This window comes from Daucus carota, chromosome 4, assembly GCF_001625215.2.
Source record: "Daucus carota subsp. sativus chromosome 4, DH1 v3.0, whole genome shotgun sequence".
NCBI classification, from domain to species: domain Eukaryota; kingdom Viridiplantae; phylum Streptophyta; class Magnoliopsida; order Apiales; family Apiaceae; genus Daucus; species Daucus carota.
Genome location: NC_030384.2, coordinates 27,774,626 through 27,794,379, shown reverse-complemented (window position 1 = coordinate 27,794,379; position 19,754 = coordinate 27,774,626). Strand labels below are relative to the sequence as shown.

General features: G+C 33.5%; 3 protein-coding genes across 25 annotated transcripts; all 3 read right to left on the bottom strand.

Annotated features, from left to right (window-relative positions):
* Window positions 1-2,668: 2,668 nt before the first annotated feature.
* LOC108219077 (uncharacterized) lies at window positions 2,669-7,935 on the bottom strand. 23 transcript variants are annotated; one of them, XR_010291390.1, is made up of 15 exons: window positions 7,526-7,931; window positions 7,425-7,455; window positions 7,209-7,280; window positions 5,734-5,821; window positions 5,450-5,601; window positions 5,300-5,376; window positions 5,154-5,207; window positions 4,166-4,685; window positions 3,775-3,839; window positions 3,593-3,625; window positions 3,437-3,505; window positions 3,310-3,360; window positions 3,158-3,235; window positions 2,967-3,092; window positions 2,669-2,893 (listed from the first exon to the last, which is right to left on the bottom strand). XR_010291390.1 is itself a non-coding variant. In XM_064092375.1 (14 exons), the coding sequence occupies exons 9-14, from the start codon at window positions 4,303-4,305 to the stop codon at window positions 3,018-3,020; spliced, it is 576 nt and encodes a 191-aa protein (XP_063948445.1). In that variant the 5' UTR covers window positions 4,306-4,685; window positions 5,154-5,207; window positions 5,300-5,376; window positions 5,450-5,601; window positions 5,734-5,821; window positions 6,944-6,956; window positions 7,209-7,308; window positions 7,425-7,455; window positions 7,526-7,934; the 3' UTR covers window positions 2,669-3,017. The 23 variants fall into 23 exon arrangements, 17 of the variants coding, with proteins under 17 accessions (XP_063948445.1, XP_063948457.1, XP_017247822.1 ...); XR_001806540.2 differs by having other exon boundaries at window positions 2,967-3,083; window positions 3,158-3,222; window positions 7,526-7,930; XR_010291391.1 differs by having other exon boundaries at window positions 2,967-3,083; window positions 7,526-7,928.
* Window positions 7,936-8,602: 667 nt separating this feature from the next.
* LOC108219076 (mitochondrial uncoupling protein 1-like) lies at window positions 8,603-13,402 on the bottom strand. Its single transcript, XM_017392331.2, has 9 exons — window positions 13,183-13,402; window positions 11,638-11,856; window positions 11,470-11,548; window positions 11,191-11,324; window positions 11,011-11,109; window positions 10,826-10,930; window positions 10,013-10,087; window positions 9,255-9,341; window positions 8,603-8,917 (listed from the first exon to the last, which is right to left on the bottom strand). Exons 1-9 carry the CDS (start codon window positions 13,264-13,266, stop codon window positions 8,882-8,884), a joined length of 918 nt encoding a protein of 305 aa, XP_017247820.1. The 5' UTR covers window positions 13,267-13,402; the 3' UTR covers window positions 8,603-8,881.
* A 1,610-nt stretch (window positions 13,403-15,012) lies between these two features.
* On the bottom strand, window positions 15,013-19,754 carry LOC108215717 (probable sugar phosphate/phosphate translocator At3g11320). Its single transcript, XM_017388269.2, has 4 exons — window positions 18,902-19,754; window positions 16,692-16,795; window positions 16,321-16,549; window positions 15,013-15,543 (listed from the first exon to the last, which is right to left on the bottom strand). The coding sequence occupies exons 1-4, from the start codon at window positions 19,340-19,342 to the stop codon at window positions 15,397-15,399; spliced, it is 921 nt and encodes a 306-aa protein (XP_017243758.1). The 5' UTR covers window positions 19,343-19,754; the 3' UTR covers window positions 15,013-15,396.

Here is a 19,754-nt window from a genome sequence, read left to right as displayed (position 1 = left end):
GTTGCTGTTTATTAAATCGGGTCGGGTCTTTTGTTTCGACAAATTTGGCAGCCTATTTTTAACTAGCAATTTGGCCCGTGCTTCGCCACGGGTAACGCTTGAATTTTAATATTTAATTAATTGATTGTAATGTGTTTTTAATTATAACAAACAGTGTTTAAATTACCAAATGATGTTCATGGTGCTATGAATCACAAATACTATTCTTTAACCCACAATCTAATATTAATCTCTCGGTGATGTTTTATTCATTTGTCAGAATTTAATATCAGACGACGTTAATCTTGAAATTGGAGAATAATGATCATAATTCATTGGCTGTATTGTTATAGACGGTGAGAGCATTAATCTTGAAATTGGAGAATCATAACCATAAATCATTGGCCGCACATACAGTAAAACTGATCCTTGATTATCTTTAAGTGCCTGCATAAATCAGTTCTTCATAATGCATTTTGCACTAGGGCTGTTAACGAAACGAATTCGAAACGAATATCTTAATTTTCGTATTTGTATTCGGTTTAAATACATATATTCGGATTTGTATTCGTTTATTATCCGAATAATTATTTGTTTTCGTATTCGGATTCGGTTAGATTCACGAACTATTCATATTCGTTTAAGATACTCATTTAAAACAAAAAGGAACTAAATAACTGAAGTGCTAGCTCGTGACAAAAGTAATAAACTCTCATACTACACCAATTCAAGCAAACTATAAAATACTAATCATACAGACTCTAAGATCATGCAACATAACTTTCACTGGCTCAACCTTTTAGTATATGGACAGGGCTGGTTTAATTTAATATCTGGTTCCAAAATAATCTATAATCCTATTAAATAAGAAATATAATATTTTTATATATAATATAAAATAATATATATATATAATATTTAATTTCTGAATAATTAAGCGAATAGCGAATACGAATATTTATCTATTCGAATTCGTATTTGTTAATGAACCGAATATTTTTTAAGATTTGAATTCGTATTTGTATTTGTTAATAAACGAACACGAATAATACTAAACGAATTCGAATACCGAATATTTCATTAAATATTCGTTTCGTTAACAACCCTATTTTGCACAGCAAGTAAACGTATTTACTGTCTTGTCGATGGTTGTAATAGTAAGTGACCTGGAGCATGACAGTTGACACATAGTTTGGTAGCATTTTTTCCTTGTCACTGTCCGTTATGGTTTCTTGAACACCAGTACTGGAAACCAGTCAGTTAAGCTATGACCGACTACTAAGAATTCATAGCGCAGGAAATCTACCTCTAAAGACCGAAAAACAAATCCGAAAGACGTCTGCTAGTAATGTATCTAACTCACTCGAATCCTAGATAAAGTTTACTGCAAATCGCAAAACCCTTTGCACATATTTTCAGTAAATAAATTGCTACATTTCAACATAAATTTTGATGTTACAATATATTCATCGGAATTTTTGGAGTTTCACATGTGAATAATATTTTATTATTTTCATTGAATTTTTTACAAAAAGATATAATAATAATTGATATTCTGCTCAAAATTAAATTGACAAATATAAAATAATTTAATCTAACAATGACATTTCATGTGTGGAACTGAAATTATAATTTTATGAATCTACTATTAAATCATTATTTTGTACAGTTAAGATAATAATAAATATTAACTAAATTTATTTTTAAATATTTATTATATTACTTTATAAAATTTTAAAATAATAAGAAAAAAGATTAAAACAGTAATATCATTATATAATTAAAGTTTCTCGGCGTCGCGTCGTGTATCTTGAATAATATAATTAAAATTTATTATAAATTATTCTTAAATATTCACAGTGTTAAATTATTACAATAAAATATATATTTTTATTGAATTTTAAAAACAATATTTAGTTGGGCTTGTTGTGTACTCGAGTTATCCAAAATGATTAAATATCGAACCAAAAAAAATATATTATTTAAAAAAATCAAGTATTAATATCAGACATTTCAAAAAACATATATAATATTCACAATGAAATAGGTGAAATAAAATTTTCCATCACATCATATTTATAAAGCAACATGAATAATAAATGAATCTTGAAAAAATAGTTAATGTATTTACAAAATTGTATATCAGATACGTTAGCAATAATTAACAAAATAAATTATGAATTAATTTTATAAATGCTCACTTAAAAAAATTGCATTGGACATGTAAGACGTATATATATTTTTAGATTTTCCTCCTCTTACAATATAAAACATCTAAATTTTTGTCATCTTTATTCGCTTTAAAATATTTATAATATTGCTTCATAAAATTTTAACATAAAAAGAAAATATACAAAAAATAGTAATTATAATTATAATATAATTAAAGTTTTTTGGGCCTAACACCACCACCTCGTATCTTGAATAACATTACAAAAAATTATAGTAAATTAAATATAAAATATTTCATTATTTAAATATAAACATATTTATTTATCAAATTTTAAATTAATATTTTCCCAACATGATAAAATAAAAGAATGAATAGATGTATAATTGATGGATTTATTTATAAAATATCTTTTTTATCAAACAGTATAAAATGCATAAAGATTACTCGGTCATCAATCAAATTTATTTTGTCCTCATTTTCTCTGACCGATGGTTCTTACCTAATCCAGCAAAACCCTTATGATGTTAAACATATTGTTCTTTATAAAAATGCTCCTATAGTATCATATAAATGCTCCTGATTGTATTTGACCTGATATAGATATTCGGATTCCATTTAACTACTTGTAATAGGTTCCATTTTCATCTGCTCTAGAGGCAGAATCTCCTCCTCGAGCTCGGATTTCGAATTAGGAAAAGTTGCAACTTCAAAACAGATGGCAATGGACCTTGATGGCAGGACCTGATTTTCACAAAATTTCAGCAGTTGAAATGGCGCAAAAGTATTATTAAAAAATGCATTAACAGACGAAGACCTTGATGCCACTTTCACATGCTGTCATGCTCTTTAATCTTTAATGGGAAGTTCAAAAATTGTATGGGCAGGTCTTCTGAACAACCTCACTGGCTAGCCTTTTGTTTCTGTAGAAAACCTGGTAGGTCTGTGGATCAAGATCACGCTCAAACTCCTGCTTGTACTTTATCACGAATTCAGCATGATATGTACCTGATAAATCCACCTCGGATAACCGACGGGCAGATGGTGAAGGCTGGAATGGTTGTGTGCTGCCTCTACAGAATTGACCTATGTTTAATGTTCATAAAAAAAATTTAACATTGTCAAGCAACTGCTATAAGATTAAAGGATAGTTTTATCACCTGCTAGTGGACTTTGTACCATATTCCCCACTTTAGTAATATCAGACCCACCTTTAATTTCACAATAACAAAAGTGAATTAGTTGTTCAGTAAGCTGCATATACGTCCTTAACAATTATAGTCTTACTTATATTATCTGATCTCGGGTTAAGTCCAGCTCCAGGAACACCTGCTCGAATATTTGCTCTGCGAATTGCTGTTAAAAATTACAGAATGTATGAGTTTTCACTTTGTGGTAAATCATCTAATTAAAAATAAGAAAGGATAATGACATATCACATACGCTCATCTAGAATAGTACTCTCAACGTCTCTGTCTGCATCAAAGGGAATGATTGTTAATTTAGACAGTGATATACTAAATTAAAGGCCTGTCATCTAATCAAGACATATACATAGCAGTTGATGAAGGTCCACTTCTAAATTAAGAATACAAAATTCAAAGAATAAAGATCGATAGAACTACCTGCAGAAGTCCACTGAAGCAACCTTGAAAAAGGCAGTTGTACCTGTGTACATTTTGCGACACATCTAGAGAAAATGGTGCAATCCTTTAATTTTTGCACGACTAACGCAACATCAAGAGCTTACATTACAAACATCTAATAGTAACACAATCAGTTAACTAATATTAGAAATATAATAACTTTGGAACTACAATCTACTTAACTAAAAAAAACCAAATCCAATAAGAGTTACATTATAGCAGACAAAATGTTTGTGTATTTTTATAATGTCTTTTTAAATTAATTAGTGATTTTGGTAAAAGCTGCAAATTCTTATATAAGAACCAAATAAATGTCAACCTCTTCCGACATCTAGTTCTGACATCTAGTTGAGTTATATGATTTGCATACCTGTAACCAAGCTCAATCGCTTCAAGCACTACTTTTACAACAATCTCTGGTCCTGGAAATGGAACAGCTGCTGTCCCCAGACCCAAAACAGGCATGCTTTTCACATTCCCGGAACTCAAAGTAACTTGTGGAATGCTCATCAAACAACGCTAAACTGACCATCTGAGTATTTGGAGTAGACTGAGCAGCATTGAATAAAGCACTGTTGGCAGGGCTAGAGAATTGATTCAAATGACGACTCAACTGATTTCCTTGGTTAAGTTGGCTTTGCCCGAGGCCATGTTGAATAGATCCAGAAGGTAGCTGTCTACTCTGAAATTGTTGTGATCCCAATGGCTGAGAGAATTGCATTTGGTGTTGATAGTGTATTTGGAGATAGTTTGAGTTAAACAACCAACAAACTATTTACTGACATCTCAGAATAAGAGCACACCTTCCCAGTTCCCTCTCATTCAATCTCCAAACATAAACCAGCAATTTCATAATAAAGACATAGCAATTTCACCTTCCAGCCAGGCCCCTAGAGATCATCAACAACAGAAGATAAATTATGAGAGGAAAGTCTCCGTTGTCCTGGCAACATATAAGGAGTGAATGACAGTCTTTTGCTACCAAACTCATAAACAGAGAGAAACAGTTAACTGCCAGTTTACTACGGCTCCGAGCGGCAGAGCAGTTTGATACTGTTAATAGTAGAGGAAAATGTTTGGCTTTGTCATTCACAACAGTGAAGTAAATGAAATAAGAGAGAAACTTAATAGTGTTCGGATCACTATTATCACCCAAATAAGAACCAATAGTTTCAGCATATCATTTCTAAGTTAGTTCTTTTAGCTCAAGGCCAAATTATACACAACTGATAAAGATAGCAATGCAAGACCAAGAAAAGTTGCGCTGTATGCTTGACGATAAGCGATTTTTTATGCGTAGAATTTAGAACACCAGTTGCATCAGAAATACTGTGAAAGTAAGTCCACAAAGAAGATACCTTTAATATATACTCCACAATTAGACTCGTCTCATGTTCTCCTAATGCTGATGCCTGTAATGACAGTTGAAAAGTTTATGGTACAAAATTAAAAGAAGATCAGAGGTTTGCTGAATTACTTAAGGCGATTAAGGCAGCTACAACACCTTCATAAATATATCAAGATCTTCATCAGGTTTGATTCCAGCCCTCTTCTCTCTTCTTGCAAGCTCCTCAAGCATATCTGTTGCAAAACTTATGGTTTATCATCTTGGTGACCAACAAACATGTCCAATCTCCCAGAGGTCATGACTTACCATATTTACATGCAACACCCTGACAACTGCTGAGAAATCAAGTGTTTCTCTCATTGTCATCTCTGGCACATGTCAATCTTGTCGACTAACATAGGCAGATGTCCTCTATGGAACAAACTCTTTTAAACCGTGTCCGTTGTAAGTAATATTCCCTGACATTTTCGAAGAAATTAAGGTATTAGAGAATAAAAAAAATTAATAAGACCACTGATCTAATAATAAAATGTCACTTCCAATTGTCCTGTTAAATGAACCAAAAATTACACAGTAAGAACACAAATCACCTAATGGACCATGGCCATCCCAAAGAGCACAAGTTTTGCGTTGTAGATAAGATATATATTTTAAATCACAAAAGAACATAGTCCGGGCCTGAAAAGATTAAAAAAAATGATAAATAAAATCCAACAACTTATAAACAAAAATAATAATAGAATAAAATGAATTTTTTTTTCTAGTAGAAAACGGAATACTGGAGAAATAAAAGTGAAAAACCAACCAGGCGGGGTGGATAAATAGAAGATAAAGATTAAAGAGTCCTGAAAATGCGTCAAGCAAAAAAGGCACTGATGCAGGGATGTAGGCCCAATCATGCTTACTATTTTGTTTATTTATGGACATATCCCGCCGTGAGGATGGCTCAAGCTTGACATTAAAATACCAAATATGTAAGCCATTCAAAAATTGGCAAAGCCCCATATATTTTAAATTCCTAACACTTAAAATGTCACTACACATTTAATATCACTGCAATAGAAAGAAAAAAAAGATTTAAAAAAAACAGTCAAAAATTCTACTCGGCCTTTAACCAAACACTTGGAAAACGACGCTTGAAACATGACGATATATATACATTAAATATAATTACCCATTGGAGAAGCCATAGTTTCACCAAATCTTATACAATCTTATATATCTTTGGAGATGTGAACAACATGATCTATATCAAAGCAAAAATAAAATTTCTCAATTAAGAGCAATGGTATTCAGTGATCAAGATGACAAAAATATATATTACAAAGCAAAAAAGAGGAGAAAATGGATTTAGAGAAGAATAAATCAAGCAAAAAATCAAGTATGTTTATTATCTTTTTAATCCTGTGTTGATTAAAATATATACCGCTGTTCCACATGATACCCGTGTAAGCAAAAATATAATACCCGGTAAAGTAGTCGAGCACACAAAAAATGAGATTTAAATTTTCTGAGTGACTCGATGCATAGCCTAAAGAGTGAGTTTTTGTTTTTAAATGACTATACGCTTCCCGAGCAGCACGGCGCTTACTATATGCGATGGTCAATTTTAAAACAGCCATGAACCGTGTAAATAGCAAACAATCATAATATTATATGTGGATGACAAAGAAATTATGGTCACTTATCATTAAATAACAGAATTACTTATCATTACATAACAGAATTCTAGAAGAAGAGATTGATAACAGAAGTCAATGTGACAAAATAACTTCCAGATGAAAGGTAAGGAGCATATACCCTCAAATAGGAACTGAAAGTTTTTTGGCAGTGTCAGCAACGATCACGTCCAAGACAAATAGAGCATAAAGAGATTAACATGGTAGAATTAGAAAATGTATTAAATGGATCAAACAACCCAAAGAACAAAAAAATTAGTTTAGGCATTCTAACAAACACTTTATGGCGTCTCAATTATACTAATCATACATCAGAAATCAAACATGACAAAGTATAAATTTTTTTAAAATGAATTGAATCCAGAACAAAATCCGTAGATGCGTACCATTAATTCTCGCATATGATGTATGTGTCCAGCATCCTCGGTATTCTGAAGCAAAACATTTTCATCCAATCCCTGTTCATTCACACACGTTTCCTTTCGACTAAATAAGAAATTATGAAGACATAACGAAGACAGAAAACATTAGAAAAAGATAATATAGTATGTTGTTGTTTCTCATTAATCTGAGAATGAGAGAGTGGATAAAGAGGAAAATACATTTGCCTTGCAGTTCGATGAAACTTGTCTCCTGAAACAGCGAGAAGAAAAACTATAATTTACACTTTCAGAAAGAGCTGCAAAGAAGAAGCTGAACTCACCGTTATGTGTTGGAGGAGACAGAGGACCCAAGGCACACGCTTACGACCTGTTCGAGATTAAGCCATAATTGAAAACACATCCGACTAAATTTGAACATCTGAATTAACCATGATACAATACAAATCTTTATGTTCCATCTCGATCACAATTCAAAAACAGAGAATGATGGAAAGAAATTTGAATAAATAATAAATGGTGCCCAGATAAAGAGGAGTTTGAACATGGGAGTCGTGCCTGCTACAAACGTGGCATATAAAACTGGCTCAAAAGATTTGAAGTTTCAATCGGGTATAATCCGATTGTCCTTCGGTTATAGAAGGCTCAAGTACAAAATGAATTTGAAACTGGATACGGGTCAGACCCATATTAATGTGGATTATCCATCTGAAAGGTAAAAGGACAGAAATAGTCCTCAGCTGAATATAAAATTTTAAACATAAAGGGCATATCTGGTCATTTTCCATTTGCTTTGTATTCACAAATTAGGATTATATAGATATAGATAGATATAGATATAGATATAGATATTTGTCGGCAAATTATACTACTTTCGGATATTTTTAAATCAATTTGACAGAATTGGTACAGTATATTTTCCGAAGTGAAATAAAAATGGTGTGGCGGTAGAGCTCTTGTACCCCCTTGCGGGAGGTCGGGAGTTCGACTCCCCACGTGTGCGTGTGTAATCAATTAGCAAAAAAAAAAAAAATAAAAAAAAATTGACCCTAGAAATCGAGGATTATTCATGTTTCTGAGGTGAAAGGAAAAAAAAAATACACATATTTCAAATTATTAAAAATATAATTAGATTGCAGTCTTGTTAATATTTTCATATAATGTAATATCATGTCATCAATATAAATACAAAAATTATAAAAAAATAAACCTATATTATTAATATATTTAGAAAATGCGGGCCAAAAAATCAAAATATCTCGAAAATTTAATAATTAAAAAGAGAAGTACTTGGAACAGAGGAGTTGCAAGTTACAAGATGGGACTAGCTTCACATAAAGATGACATTACCTGTAATTTTGATATCACACCAAGATGAACTAACACATACTTGTAACATATACTCATGTAAAGGACTGGTGCATCAGATTGATATTTGCACACTAAAAAGTAAAAGAAGGATTCCAGGATATATTTCAACGTTGCTTAGCGTCGCAAATTGCAGTTAATCTCACTAAAAAATGTTCCTTGAGCAAAGCCAGATGTTCTTACATATGGAGGCGAAGCCTATTTTTCACTACAATTTCTTAAACTGCTATCAAATGTTCCTTCAATGGACCATTTATTAGGTGTAAGTCGACGAGAACTGCTTGAATGGAAATTTGCCACATCCGTCTAACTCAAGCCGACTCTATACTCTTAACAAACTTCTTCGCCTGCCACAAGAAATATGTCAAACTGAGGAAAACAAACATTGAATATAAATATAATACTGAAAAGCAAAATCTCTCATATCCTATTTATGATAAACATAATATACTAATTTAGCAATAAAATAAACTAGTATAGTCAGAGGCCATTGCCAAGCTACAATAGTCATGCCAGCCTTTTCATAAAGGAGTATCATCCATTGCTATGCTTGCATAGATATAAGGATACTCCAAGTATACTGAGCTCAAAAGGTAAAGGCAGGACTTTAAAACCAACAGAAGATGATGATAAAAGAGGGAAATAAGATACACCAAGGGCTTTAGTCAAGTTCGAAAGTTATACCTGTTCCAATGTCAAAAACATGATCACATTCCAAGACCCAAGCCGTCCAAAGTTCGGAATGAAGCCCTTGTAGAACGCGAAGGGTCCCTGCCACGAAGAAAGGGAGTTTTGGTTGAGTCTTTTATCCAGTGAAGGACTTTGTAACCGAATAATTAGTGAATTTCAGGATACAGATGGCATGCTTTCAGCAAATATTGAAGGTTGCGACAGATTTTATTAGAGGTGCAGGTAGGACAGTTAGATTTTACAATTAACATCTTAAGAGCAGTGAGTAAATTCATTCTCTTTTCTATACATTACAAAAAGGTAAAACGAAAATAAAAAATAGCATAAGTTGCTACAGATGGATGCTGGAGGAACTAGCCAAAAGATATGGTATCACAGTTATTGTGTTGTTTACTAATACATCCAACCTTTTTACAAAGTATTTGCTTAGTAAGAGTAGAAGCCAATGACAGATCTTTGCAACCGCTACTTGAATATGGGAAAGTGACCATAAGTCTGTTAGTTAAGGTTTAACCCCCCCCCCCCCCCCCCCCCCCCCCCCCCCAATGACAGATCTTTGCAACCGCTACTTGAATATGGGAAAGTGACCATAAGTCTGTTAGTTAAGGTTTAACACCCCCCCCCCCCCCCCAAAAAAAAAAAAGAAGAAAAAAAACCCCTTAGTTTCTTGGCTTGTATGCATATATCATATATGTTTGAGGAAGATGATGAAGCAAACTTAAAGTACCATTTCTTAAGAGAAATAAACTTACATCATTCTTCAGTGTCTTGACGAAGCAATCAAGTGTATTTTTGTAGGTAGAATCACCCATCATTCTTGATTTGACCTGAAAAAGCAATCTATGTTATCATCCGTTGCTTGCAGAAATTCGAATCAGCGCATTTAAAAAGGGGAATTGAAAATAACGATAACCATGTGGCAGATTGAAGTAGATAACCTTAAATGCAATAGCTACCTTAGGGTTGCTAAGATGTTACTGTCTACAGAATTATTTTTGATGGACTCCTCATAGGATACAGGTGCTAATTACCTCAATCAAATTTATAACAACATCTTACTTTACCTGAATATATAATAGCTGCAATATAAAGACGTGAGCAATCATCACAAGTGCCCTTACTTTTCTGCTAGTTAAAGACATTTACACACCCAATATGCCTTGCAAGGCTTGAATCCTCAGCCCCCTGCAAAGGTGGTGGGGGCAATACCGCTTAGAGCAAGAGCCCTTTGGCAGACAGAATGAATCTTCTTTATTGAAGATTCGAGGGTTATTTCTTTCTAATTATAGATGCCTTCATTGCCATCAAAGAATTAGCTAAGTTCAGTCATAAAATGTACTGTTTATATGCTCATAAGAAGTTCACACGACACAAGTAAGAAAATAGGAAGGCTCTTAATGAAGTACACATTGAAATCTGCATGTAGGAGATTACAGTACCTACAGTTCATGATAGATTCCTTCATCGGCAAATCTGGTTATAATATTTCAGTAGAAAATACCGAATATCCATCGAAAGAGAGCGTTCATTGAAGATTACTATTAAATATGGAACAAAGATGTTACCACGTCAACAGGGGAGCCAACGCAGACTGCTACAAAACCAGCTCCCAGTCCAGATAGTAAATGTGTAAAAACATTGTCAGTGAATCCGGGGATCTTTAAAATTGTCTGTACATGTAAAAATAGTTAAAAGTTTCCAACATTAAGAATGCAAGGGTTTATTTAGGTTGTATGACTCAAGAACTTGCCTCTTTCACTTGATCATAACTAGCCAATTCAGCAGCATTGATGATAGCATTCCGTGCGACGTTAGGCCCAAGTCCAGTCCATAGAGCTCGTACTCCTTCCTAAATTATAGGCTGAAAGTGAGAAATCATACAGTAGCAGTGATTGATACATTTTCATGTTAGTGGAGGAGTGTAGATGACCTGTCTCACTATTGTGGAGTAAGCGTTCAGTGCTCCATTATACCTCCTTGGAATGCCAGGTGCAAGTTTTCCTTCAGCTTGAAGTCGTACTTTCACAAGATCAGTAGGATTTGCCACAGCAATAGCAAGTGCGCCTGTTTCAAGTACAAGAATGGGATACAATAGACTAATGCTGATTATACCTGAATACAGAGATTATTCTACATAAAAAGATTAAATACATGAGGCATATCTTATTCTTGTGAAAAATTTATATGGAAGTAAAGTCCCTAGCCTCACCAGTTGTAAGCCCAGCTAGTATTTTTTTCATTAGAGGAACATCCCCAACAAAGTTTTCACCGACGTACAGGTTTTTAACCTGTTCAACATATAAAAATGCAACTAAATCATGATCGCTCAAACAAAGAAAATGGGTAGAGCAGAGGGGAGATTAATCAGAGAACTTACAGGTTCATACAATCCAATTCTTAAACCTCCGTACAAGCATTGACGATGTAAACCTGGTACAATGCCTTTCCAAAGGGCAGATAGACCTTCTTCTTTTGCAATTGTGCCAACTGTACCCAACATACCCCTATACTTGGGTAAAGCTACTCCATCACCTGCCACAGCTTTCTTTTGAATTTGAAGCCTAACCTTAGCAGTGTCCAAGGGAATGGTACAGATCTGCATAACACAATTATTATGGTAATGTGGTTACAAACAATAACTTGTACAATTATTTTATGCCGATGATCATAAATATCTGTGATTTATATGTTCATCGCCGTAATAAGGCGACCTTGAATAGAATTGAAGGAGAACTCGACAATCTAGATAATGGAGATTAGCAGAATCCATCAATAAAGAACTGAGCATACAAGGACGGTAACTGTAAATCATCATAAATATGTAAACATCCTATTCAGGCTGTTAAATTAATTGTTTATAGGCCGAACTATAGATCTAGATATCAGTCAATTCAGAACCCTTTACAGTTATCACTATGCACTTCCCACAATTAAATACCAGCACTGACGACACACGAATTTACACACTCATGGTATATTTAATCTAGTAAAAAGTGTTTGAACTGGAATTCCCTTTGTAATACGAACAACTTTCATCAATCTATTGAGTCAAGTATAGTGTTCAGAAAATTGGGGAAGTGTGAACGAAGGCAGAAACTTGGGAAAAGCAGACTCCTGTGGGAATTAGCAGATCAAGCAGGAAAAATGGAGATGAATGGGGAATCAAAAAAATCATGCAAATCAGATAAAGTGGGGGAAAATTGTCCTAGGCTGAATTGATGAAAATTATTTTATACATCATAATTACTGTTTTTCCATTTACTTGATTTATCGCTGGAAGGCACACCTATGACCTAACCGCCTAACTATTTTTAAAACCACTCTGACTGTGACAACTGACAACAGATTAATAGATTAGATCAAAAGCAAAACTCGTAATAAAAATAAAATATTCACAACCAAGACTAATAAAAAATCTACAGAAACAAGTTGGCCAAATTATAACAAAAAGGCAATATCAAATAACACTCCAGTAGAAAACAACAACAAAGTTCATTTTCGTAGTAATAAAATCGGGCTTTTAGGCAATCATCAAAAAAGCATAGAAATTTATCGGAAATCAGGAAGAATTCCGGATTGATAAAAAACCAGTCTTAACTAAAAATCACACTCGAAACAACCCAATTATCCCCAATCACTCGATTACCCGTTTCGTAATTACTCGATCACTCGTTTCGTAATCACTCGATCAATCGTTCCCATTTCCAGAACACTGATCAAGACCACAGTTCACATATCAAGTTCAGATAAAAACCAAAATTCACAAACAAAGGTGACAAGTCTATGAGAAAAGAACATACAAATAAAATGCACACACAATGCTTACATCAACACAAACAGATTGATCAAATCACAGCCGAAAACAACAAGAGGATTGAACTTTTAAGAAAACAAAAGAAAAGGGTATGAATTTTGTGGATACCTCAGCAAAACAAGCAGCAAAAGCACTACTAGCAAAAATCCCAGGTAGAGAAATGTCTGAGTTGGAGCTGCCACCGCCCACCATCTTCAAAGAACAAGAAAATAAATCAAGGGTTTGTGCAGAGAGAGTGGAGAGATCATATATTTATGCAGACAGGCAGCTAGCAACTCAAAATGTCTGTCTGAACTCTCAATATATAAGCATCTGAATTTTCTTTTTTCTTTTTTAAATATTTTTTGTTCAATATATTATTTACCTAAAAAAGTTCCAAAGTATATTTTATACAGAGAGGGAATTTTATTTATCGGTAGAAAATGCAAATTGGGCGTGTAAAATTATTCTTGGCAGAGGTCATGTGGCTCACGCTCACCTCAGTTTTAGTTCAATGTTTAACTCCCTATATCGTAGTATTGCCTGATTTTGACTTCGGTGGTATGCTTTTTTATGTCACATAAAAGATTATAAATTTTAATTTAATATAAGAATTGAAATTTTTTGTTAAACATAATTATTATCTCTCCGGGGATACTACAGTTATTTTTCATTATTCCATGATTTTTTGTAAAATTTTCGAGTATTAAAGAACTAGAGAAGTTTTGGACCGATATGATATGGCAGATAAAATGTAAAATTTTTTGATATTCAAATATATGATCTAATATATTCTGAAGTTTTTGGTGATTTATCTCGAGAAAATATCTTTTTACTCTTTTTTAATCTTTTTCTTTAACGTTGCTTTATAATATACCAAAAAGAACAAATTTATAAATTATTTAAAGTATATTGCATATGTTTCTTATTATAACGTCTCACAGTGATATGAAGTGGTTTTGTCAAGCTATTTAGCAATAGAAGAAAAGAAAGGTTGTGAGGGTCTTAGAGGTTAGAGCTTAACTTGCGTAAACTAAGCTGTTGATTTGATCACCATTCCAAGTGGTGAACGATGATGATAAAAGCATATGGTGAAGATAACACTATTGCCGTAATGTTGTATGACTAGGATACATTCAGGAGAGAATAATCGAAGTCACAAGGAAAACAATAGACAGGGTTATCCGATCTTTCCGAAAGCGTAAATCGGTTCTCAGCGGCGCAAAAATCTTCAACGGATCATCAAACAGATTAATTAAATATATTTCAATATGAGATTATTATTTTGTGGATTTTAAATTAAGTAGTAATAATAATCTAAACTTAAAATTTCTTAATAAAGTATTTTTCTTAACCTTCTCATATAATTATAGTTATATTATAAAAAGTTAATATTTAAAAATTTAAAATTAGAATGTCAAAATCATTTTGACCATTTACTATGCTTAATTTCCAAAATAGTACAAAATCGAAGCTCTTAGACACTAATTCCATGCTTAATGCCCTTTTTCAGAGGACCCAGTTATCTTTGCTCTTAGTCCAATGGTATTCCCTTGTTTCGGTTTACCATGTCACGAGTTGGAGCAAAGAGAAGAATGTTAGTACGTAAAAAATAGCAACAAAACCAACTAACAGAATGCAGCACCAGATGCCTGACCAGCAAGTGCAGAAAGCAAGGAATCATCAGTCCTCACACGGGAATAATGATCAACCACAACATTTTATTCTTCCCCGACTTTCTTCTTTTCGCAAACTCAATCTTAAATTGATCTTCATAAATTTTTTTGAGCCAGAGCCAACATAAAATTGCATATTAGTGATAAATATGGCGATGAAAGTCTAGTCCCGGAGCTATATATCAGCATAATATAAGAACATGGAGGATTGTAGATCACTAGTTATCAGACTAATTGCATAAGCAATTTAAACAATTGGACATGTTGATTTTTGATATACATGTTGGCAGTTCAGCTATAATATTTATACAATATAATTATATCTTTTATGATCATACAGAAGTTTACAAGTTTACAGAGAATTACTAAATAATGGTCTAACAAATAAGAAAATCACTTGATTGAGTTTTGTAAAGAATAGGAGTCTCTTAACACTTTATCACCTGAAGGTCATGGAGAGAGGAACCTGGAGGTCCATGCTTCCAGATTTTTGACGACGTTGCACCCGTATCGTACTGAAGCAACAGTCAGAATATGCCTTTTTCTGGTTTCCAGAAAAAGATAACTGGAGGAGTCACATATGGGATCAACAGCATAATCGTGGTAAAGCTTTGATATCAAAAAAATTGGGTTTTATACTATGATACAAACAAGATAAAAGAGAGTCCTATTTGCTCCTCTTTTTGGCTTCACTGTACAGAATAACACCAATAACTGTAAGAAAGTATCCCATCATCCCTGTTACGGAGACAGGATTCCTGAATATCAAAATTGAAACCACCACAGCAACGGCCCCTTTTGCATTCCCCAATACCTGAAAACATAGATATAGACATATATTAATAGACAAGCCTTAACACATTTTCAGTAAGCAACATCTTCATTTATTCCTTTTCGTTCTTTATTTTTATTTTCTTTTTAAAGAGGGTTGACCTAGAAACTGGAGGTTGAAACTGAAACTGATTGCAGTTCTTTATGATAATAAGGCATGACATTTCCAAAAATCTACAACAGCTTCAGAAGCGATATATTTTGCTGCTGTTCGTCCAACATGTTAAAATTGATTTTACAATGTAATCATTCGTCACCACACTCATCAACTACGTAACAGCTGGACTGCTAGAGTAACATAATACAGAGAACAGAGTGTACTATGCACTAACATTATTACAACTGAACTTCAATTTGTGCAGAACATCTACCAGTTGACCACAGGACTCTGTTTCCTTTACTAAAATAAGTTATAAGTGTATATTTTTTTTTTCAAAAATGTATTCCATTTAATCTACCCTTAACTTGCATTGCTATTTGTGCAAATATATATTATGTTAATCAGTAAGAAAATCTTTCAACTTTAAGAAAAAATTCCTAGGAGTTTGTGCATGATGTATGAGAATGTCTAAGTATCTAACAAAGTCTGGTCAACAGCAGGGATACATCTACCTCCTAAAAGCAAATTTCAGTTTATAAAAAATATTAGAGCTCGAAGAATAAGCAGATAGATAAACGATTCTACATATCTACATGAGTACACTTCATAATTAGAACAGAATATTAGAGAGTTTATATGTAAACGAAAATGACTTAATACCTGGAGAGTCAAAGCACTGGTGTGCTTAGTCACCAAGAAGTTGGTCAAGTTCACACAATATGCCAAGGCAGAATTAAAGAGCAGATACCAAATTATCTTGACATCATTTCTTGCAAGAGCAACTGTGATGCCGACAACATTATGCTCCATTAGTAATGTCGCAGGCAGTAAGAACATTACAGCAACAGGTGCCATGTAAAGTAGAAGGTTCATAGAGTTCAGCTTTTCCCTAAAAAATTGCAAGTGACAGCTTTTTAGTTGCTTATAAGTAGTAAATAACTAATTATGTAGTGAACTGATAATCCCCAATTATCAGGATGCAGTGACGAAGGAGAAGAATAAAATAAATGATAGACAAAATAAGTTAATACCCTTCTGAGGTCAGCAAAATCCCTTGAAGCACCGACTTTAAAGCCCTCGCCGCAGTAGCACCAACACACATTATAAAACCAAATAAATGGAAACTCGGTTCACCCTGCAGCCAGATAGTAAAGGTTAATGTTTATGCATTTTCTCAGTCATGCCATAGATATCTTACAATTTCTATGAACCTAATCAACAAGTATCACCAGGTCTGACTAGAAATACAGATAAGTAGACTATTTGGTCCTCTCCCTGTTAAAAATAGCCACTAAATATGTTTTTTCCTTATTAATACAATAGGTCAATACAGTGTGCGCTCTCCTCTCTTATTTAACTCAAACAAACCACAAACAAGAGCTAGAGACATACTAATAATATAGCACACCATAAAAAACAAAAGAATATGGCACATATATTGCGGTTCAATCGTCACTATTAACCTACAAAACATAACTAAATAGAAATATTTTAAGATGTATAGCATGCTATAAAATAGCAAATGCAGTTTAATTCTGCCTACAAGTAGCTGGACGAGAATCACACAAGTGATTTTAAGAGAGACAACTAACCATAAGGAGACTATAAATCCATTGTTTCAAGAAAAGAAAAGAGGAAACATACTGAACAGATTTCTATACACAGAGAGATTCTAACACATGGATATAGCTGGTAGATAATAAAATTTATTTTGCATTGGCAGCAAGATTAGCAGCATTGAAGATTGGTTTGCTGCAAGCGTTGGTTGTCAGTTGCTACATGCTCAGAAATGTTTCGGTTGAAGTGTGAATAAAAATCTACTTCCAATGACATGTAATTTTTAGCAAGAGCAGGTCCCTTCTTATTTCCAAGCAGAAACTTAAAAATCTTTCCGTTTATGTGATAAAATCCCAAGGCTTAGAATATTATGGGAAAATTAGACCCTTCTGTTAGATAGCACTGTACTAAAAGAAGGGACCTATAAATACCTTTCTTCTTTACCACTTGCAAAGTGTGGAATTGACATTACTTGACGATTACAAACAAAGGTTCATATATATTATCTACAGGACAATGCCAAAAAAAGGTTTTTTTTGTAAGGTAATCCAACTTATTAACACCACATTACACCAGGATCTACTACTTTCACTTCTGCAGTTGAAAGTTGAAACAAAAGTAATATTCTGAAATAATGTGCCTTAACAACAAACATATAAATCTGCACCAATGCAAACCGAAGCATGTGATCACAACTTAAACTAGCCAGACTTGATCACTAAAATTCATTTTGCAACAAATTTGATGCAAGCCGTGGTTATGAGTTGTACCATCCTCAAAATCCTTGTACTGATATGAAGATAAGAACTACTACATGTACTCAAAATTTCTAACCAAAAACCTAATACATTCATTGAAAATTTCAAGAGAAAGTTCAATCCATTTGAGTTAATGATTTATTTACAAAATATGCAAATAAATAGGTAAGATAATATTATGACTACCTTATTTCCTACGAGTTGCCCAAAAATCTTTCTAATGGAGTATGAGTAACTGAGTATTAAAGCATATTACTTGGAATATCTTAGGAAAAGGAAAAGCTAGTACTATTGTCATACCAAAACTAAAGCACACTAAACTGAGTAATGTCTTTGTTAACAATTGTAATCTGTGGTCTTGAAGTGGCTTACATAATGAACTGACTTGATATTTGCCAGATAAGGGTTCTAGTTTATAACTCCATCAAACTTATTATACCACATTACCACCAGCATTTACAATTAGAAACACAAGAAATTGACTAAAACCCCCTTTAATGAAAATCCTTAAATACAGAGAAACTAACAATAGGAAGTATACTTCTGACAAAAAAAAAGGAAGTATACTGAACTGAGCAAAGATATTTTACTCAATTTACAAGTAAAAATTAAATGCATTCGTAGAATTCTTCTTTACCATCTGTAAAATGTGATATTGACATATCACTCATAATGAATTTACTTTACAATGCCAGAAAAAGGCTCTATTTTGGTAATGTGATCCTAACCGTGAATACCAAATCACCATCAGCATCTATTATTTTAACTCTGCAACTAGAAACACGACGAATTAATTGACCAAAACCCCAATTTCATTTCCCTACCTAACAAATTAAGAAACAAATCCTCTTTCATGAGGATTCCATTTCCAGCTTCCTAACTGAACATATGCATCAATATCAAACAAAAAAGAATCAAGAAATTACCCCGCTAGCAATGACAACACCCGTAACAACCGGGATCAAGGCGGCATAAGTCAACCAAGCCTCTCTATTCTTAGTCATCATATACGCAAACACAGCAGTAAAAAAGGGCGTTGTGGAGCCAATAGCCTGCGTAAAGGAGACCGGAAGATACCTAAGTGAAACATTACCACTAACCACAGAGCCACAAAACACCAAACTCAAAGCTGAGATCTTTAAAAACTGAGGTCTAGACCTAATAGTTTGCAAGGGAACCATCTTCATCCAAACAATTGCAACATAACTCAATAAAGAACAAGCAGTCATATGACACATTGTAAGAAATATAGGGTACTTAAATCCATAATTACTTAACAAGTACTTGTTGAGTAATAATACACCTATGTTTGATGTGTACCAAGCTGACACTAACCCTATCGTGAACCACTGCCCATTGCCTTTCATTGAATCAAACACAACTCAACTCAACTCAACCCCTTGTAAGTAGAAATGTATAATGGGTTTTTGAGATCTGGGAATTGGGTGGATCTGGAAGGTGTTGTTGAAAGAGTTTCAAGTGTTTGGTCAACTGGGCTGTTTGGTTTTGAGTTGAAAGCAAAAGGGTTTGTGTTTGTTTGTGGATATATAAGATCTCTCTCCCTCTCTCTCTGTAAGAAAAGAGCAAGAAGCGGGAGAGATGTTAGAAGATGATGTGGATCGGACGGTGAGAAAGAGTGGGGGCCATGTTTGGTACAAGAATGAAGAGGAGATGTGTTAGTTGTTAGTTTTGGAAGATTGAGATGAGATTTGAGGTGGTTTCTTTTTTCTTGGAGTAAACGTGTTTGTGACTTTCTTGGTTAGACTAATGTAATGACCC

Excerpts from the sequence above, each read along its gene's own strand:
- LOC108219076 (XM_017392331.2), bottom strand. The coding sequence starts at position 13,266 with ATGGTGGGCGGTGGCAGCTCCAACTCAGACATTTCTCTACCTGGGATT. Across the intron at positions 11,110-11,190 it reads ACTCCACAATAGTGAGACAG|GAAGGAGTACGAGCTCTATG; the intron begins GTCATCTACACT and ends CCTATAATTTAG. Across the intron at positions 10,088-10,825 it reads TTGGCTCCCCTGTTGACGTG|GTCAAATCAAGAATGATGGG; the intron begins GTAACATCTTTG and ends TTGCTTTTTCAG.
- LOC108219077 (XM_064092375.1), bottom strand. The coding sequence starts at position 4,305 with ATGAGCATTCCACAAGTTACTTTGAGTTCCGGGAATGTGAAAAGCATG. Across the intron at positions 3,626-3,774 it reads GCTTCAGTGGACTTCTGCAG|ACAGAGACGTTGAGAGTACT; the intron begins GTAGTTCTATCG and ends CCTTTGATGCAG. Across the intron at positions 3,506-3,592 it reads GAGTACTATTCTAGATGAGC|CAATTCGCAGAGCAAATATT; the intron begins GTATGTGATATG and ends AATTTTTAACAG.
- LOC108215717 (XM_017388269.2), bottom strand. The coding sequence starts at position 19,342 with ATGAAAGGCAATGGGCAGTGGTTCACGATAGGGTTAGTGTCAGCTTGG. Across the intron at positions 16,796-18,901 it reads GTGTTGTCATTGCTAGCGGG|GGTGAACCGAGTTTCCATTT; the intron begins GTAATTTCTTGA and ends ATCTGGCTGCAG. Across the intron at positions 15,544-16,320 it reads CCAGTGCTTTGACTCTCCAG|GTATTGGGGAATGCAAAAGG; the intron begins GTATTAAGTCAT and ends CTATGTTTTCAG.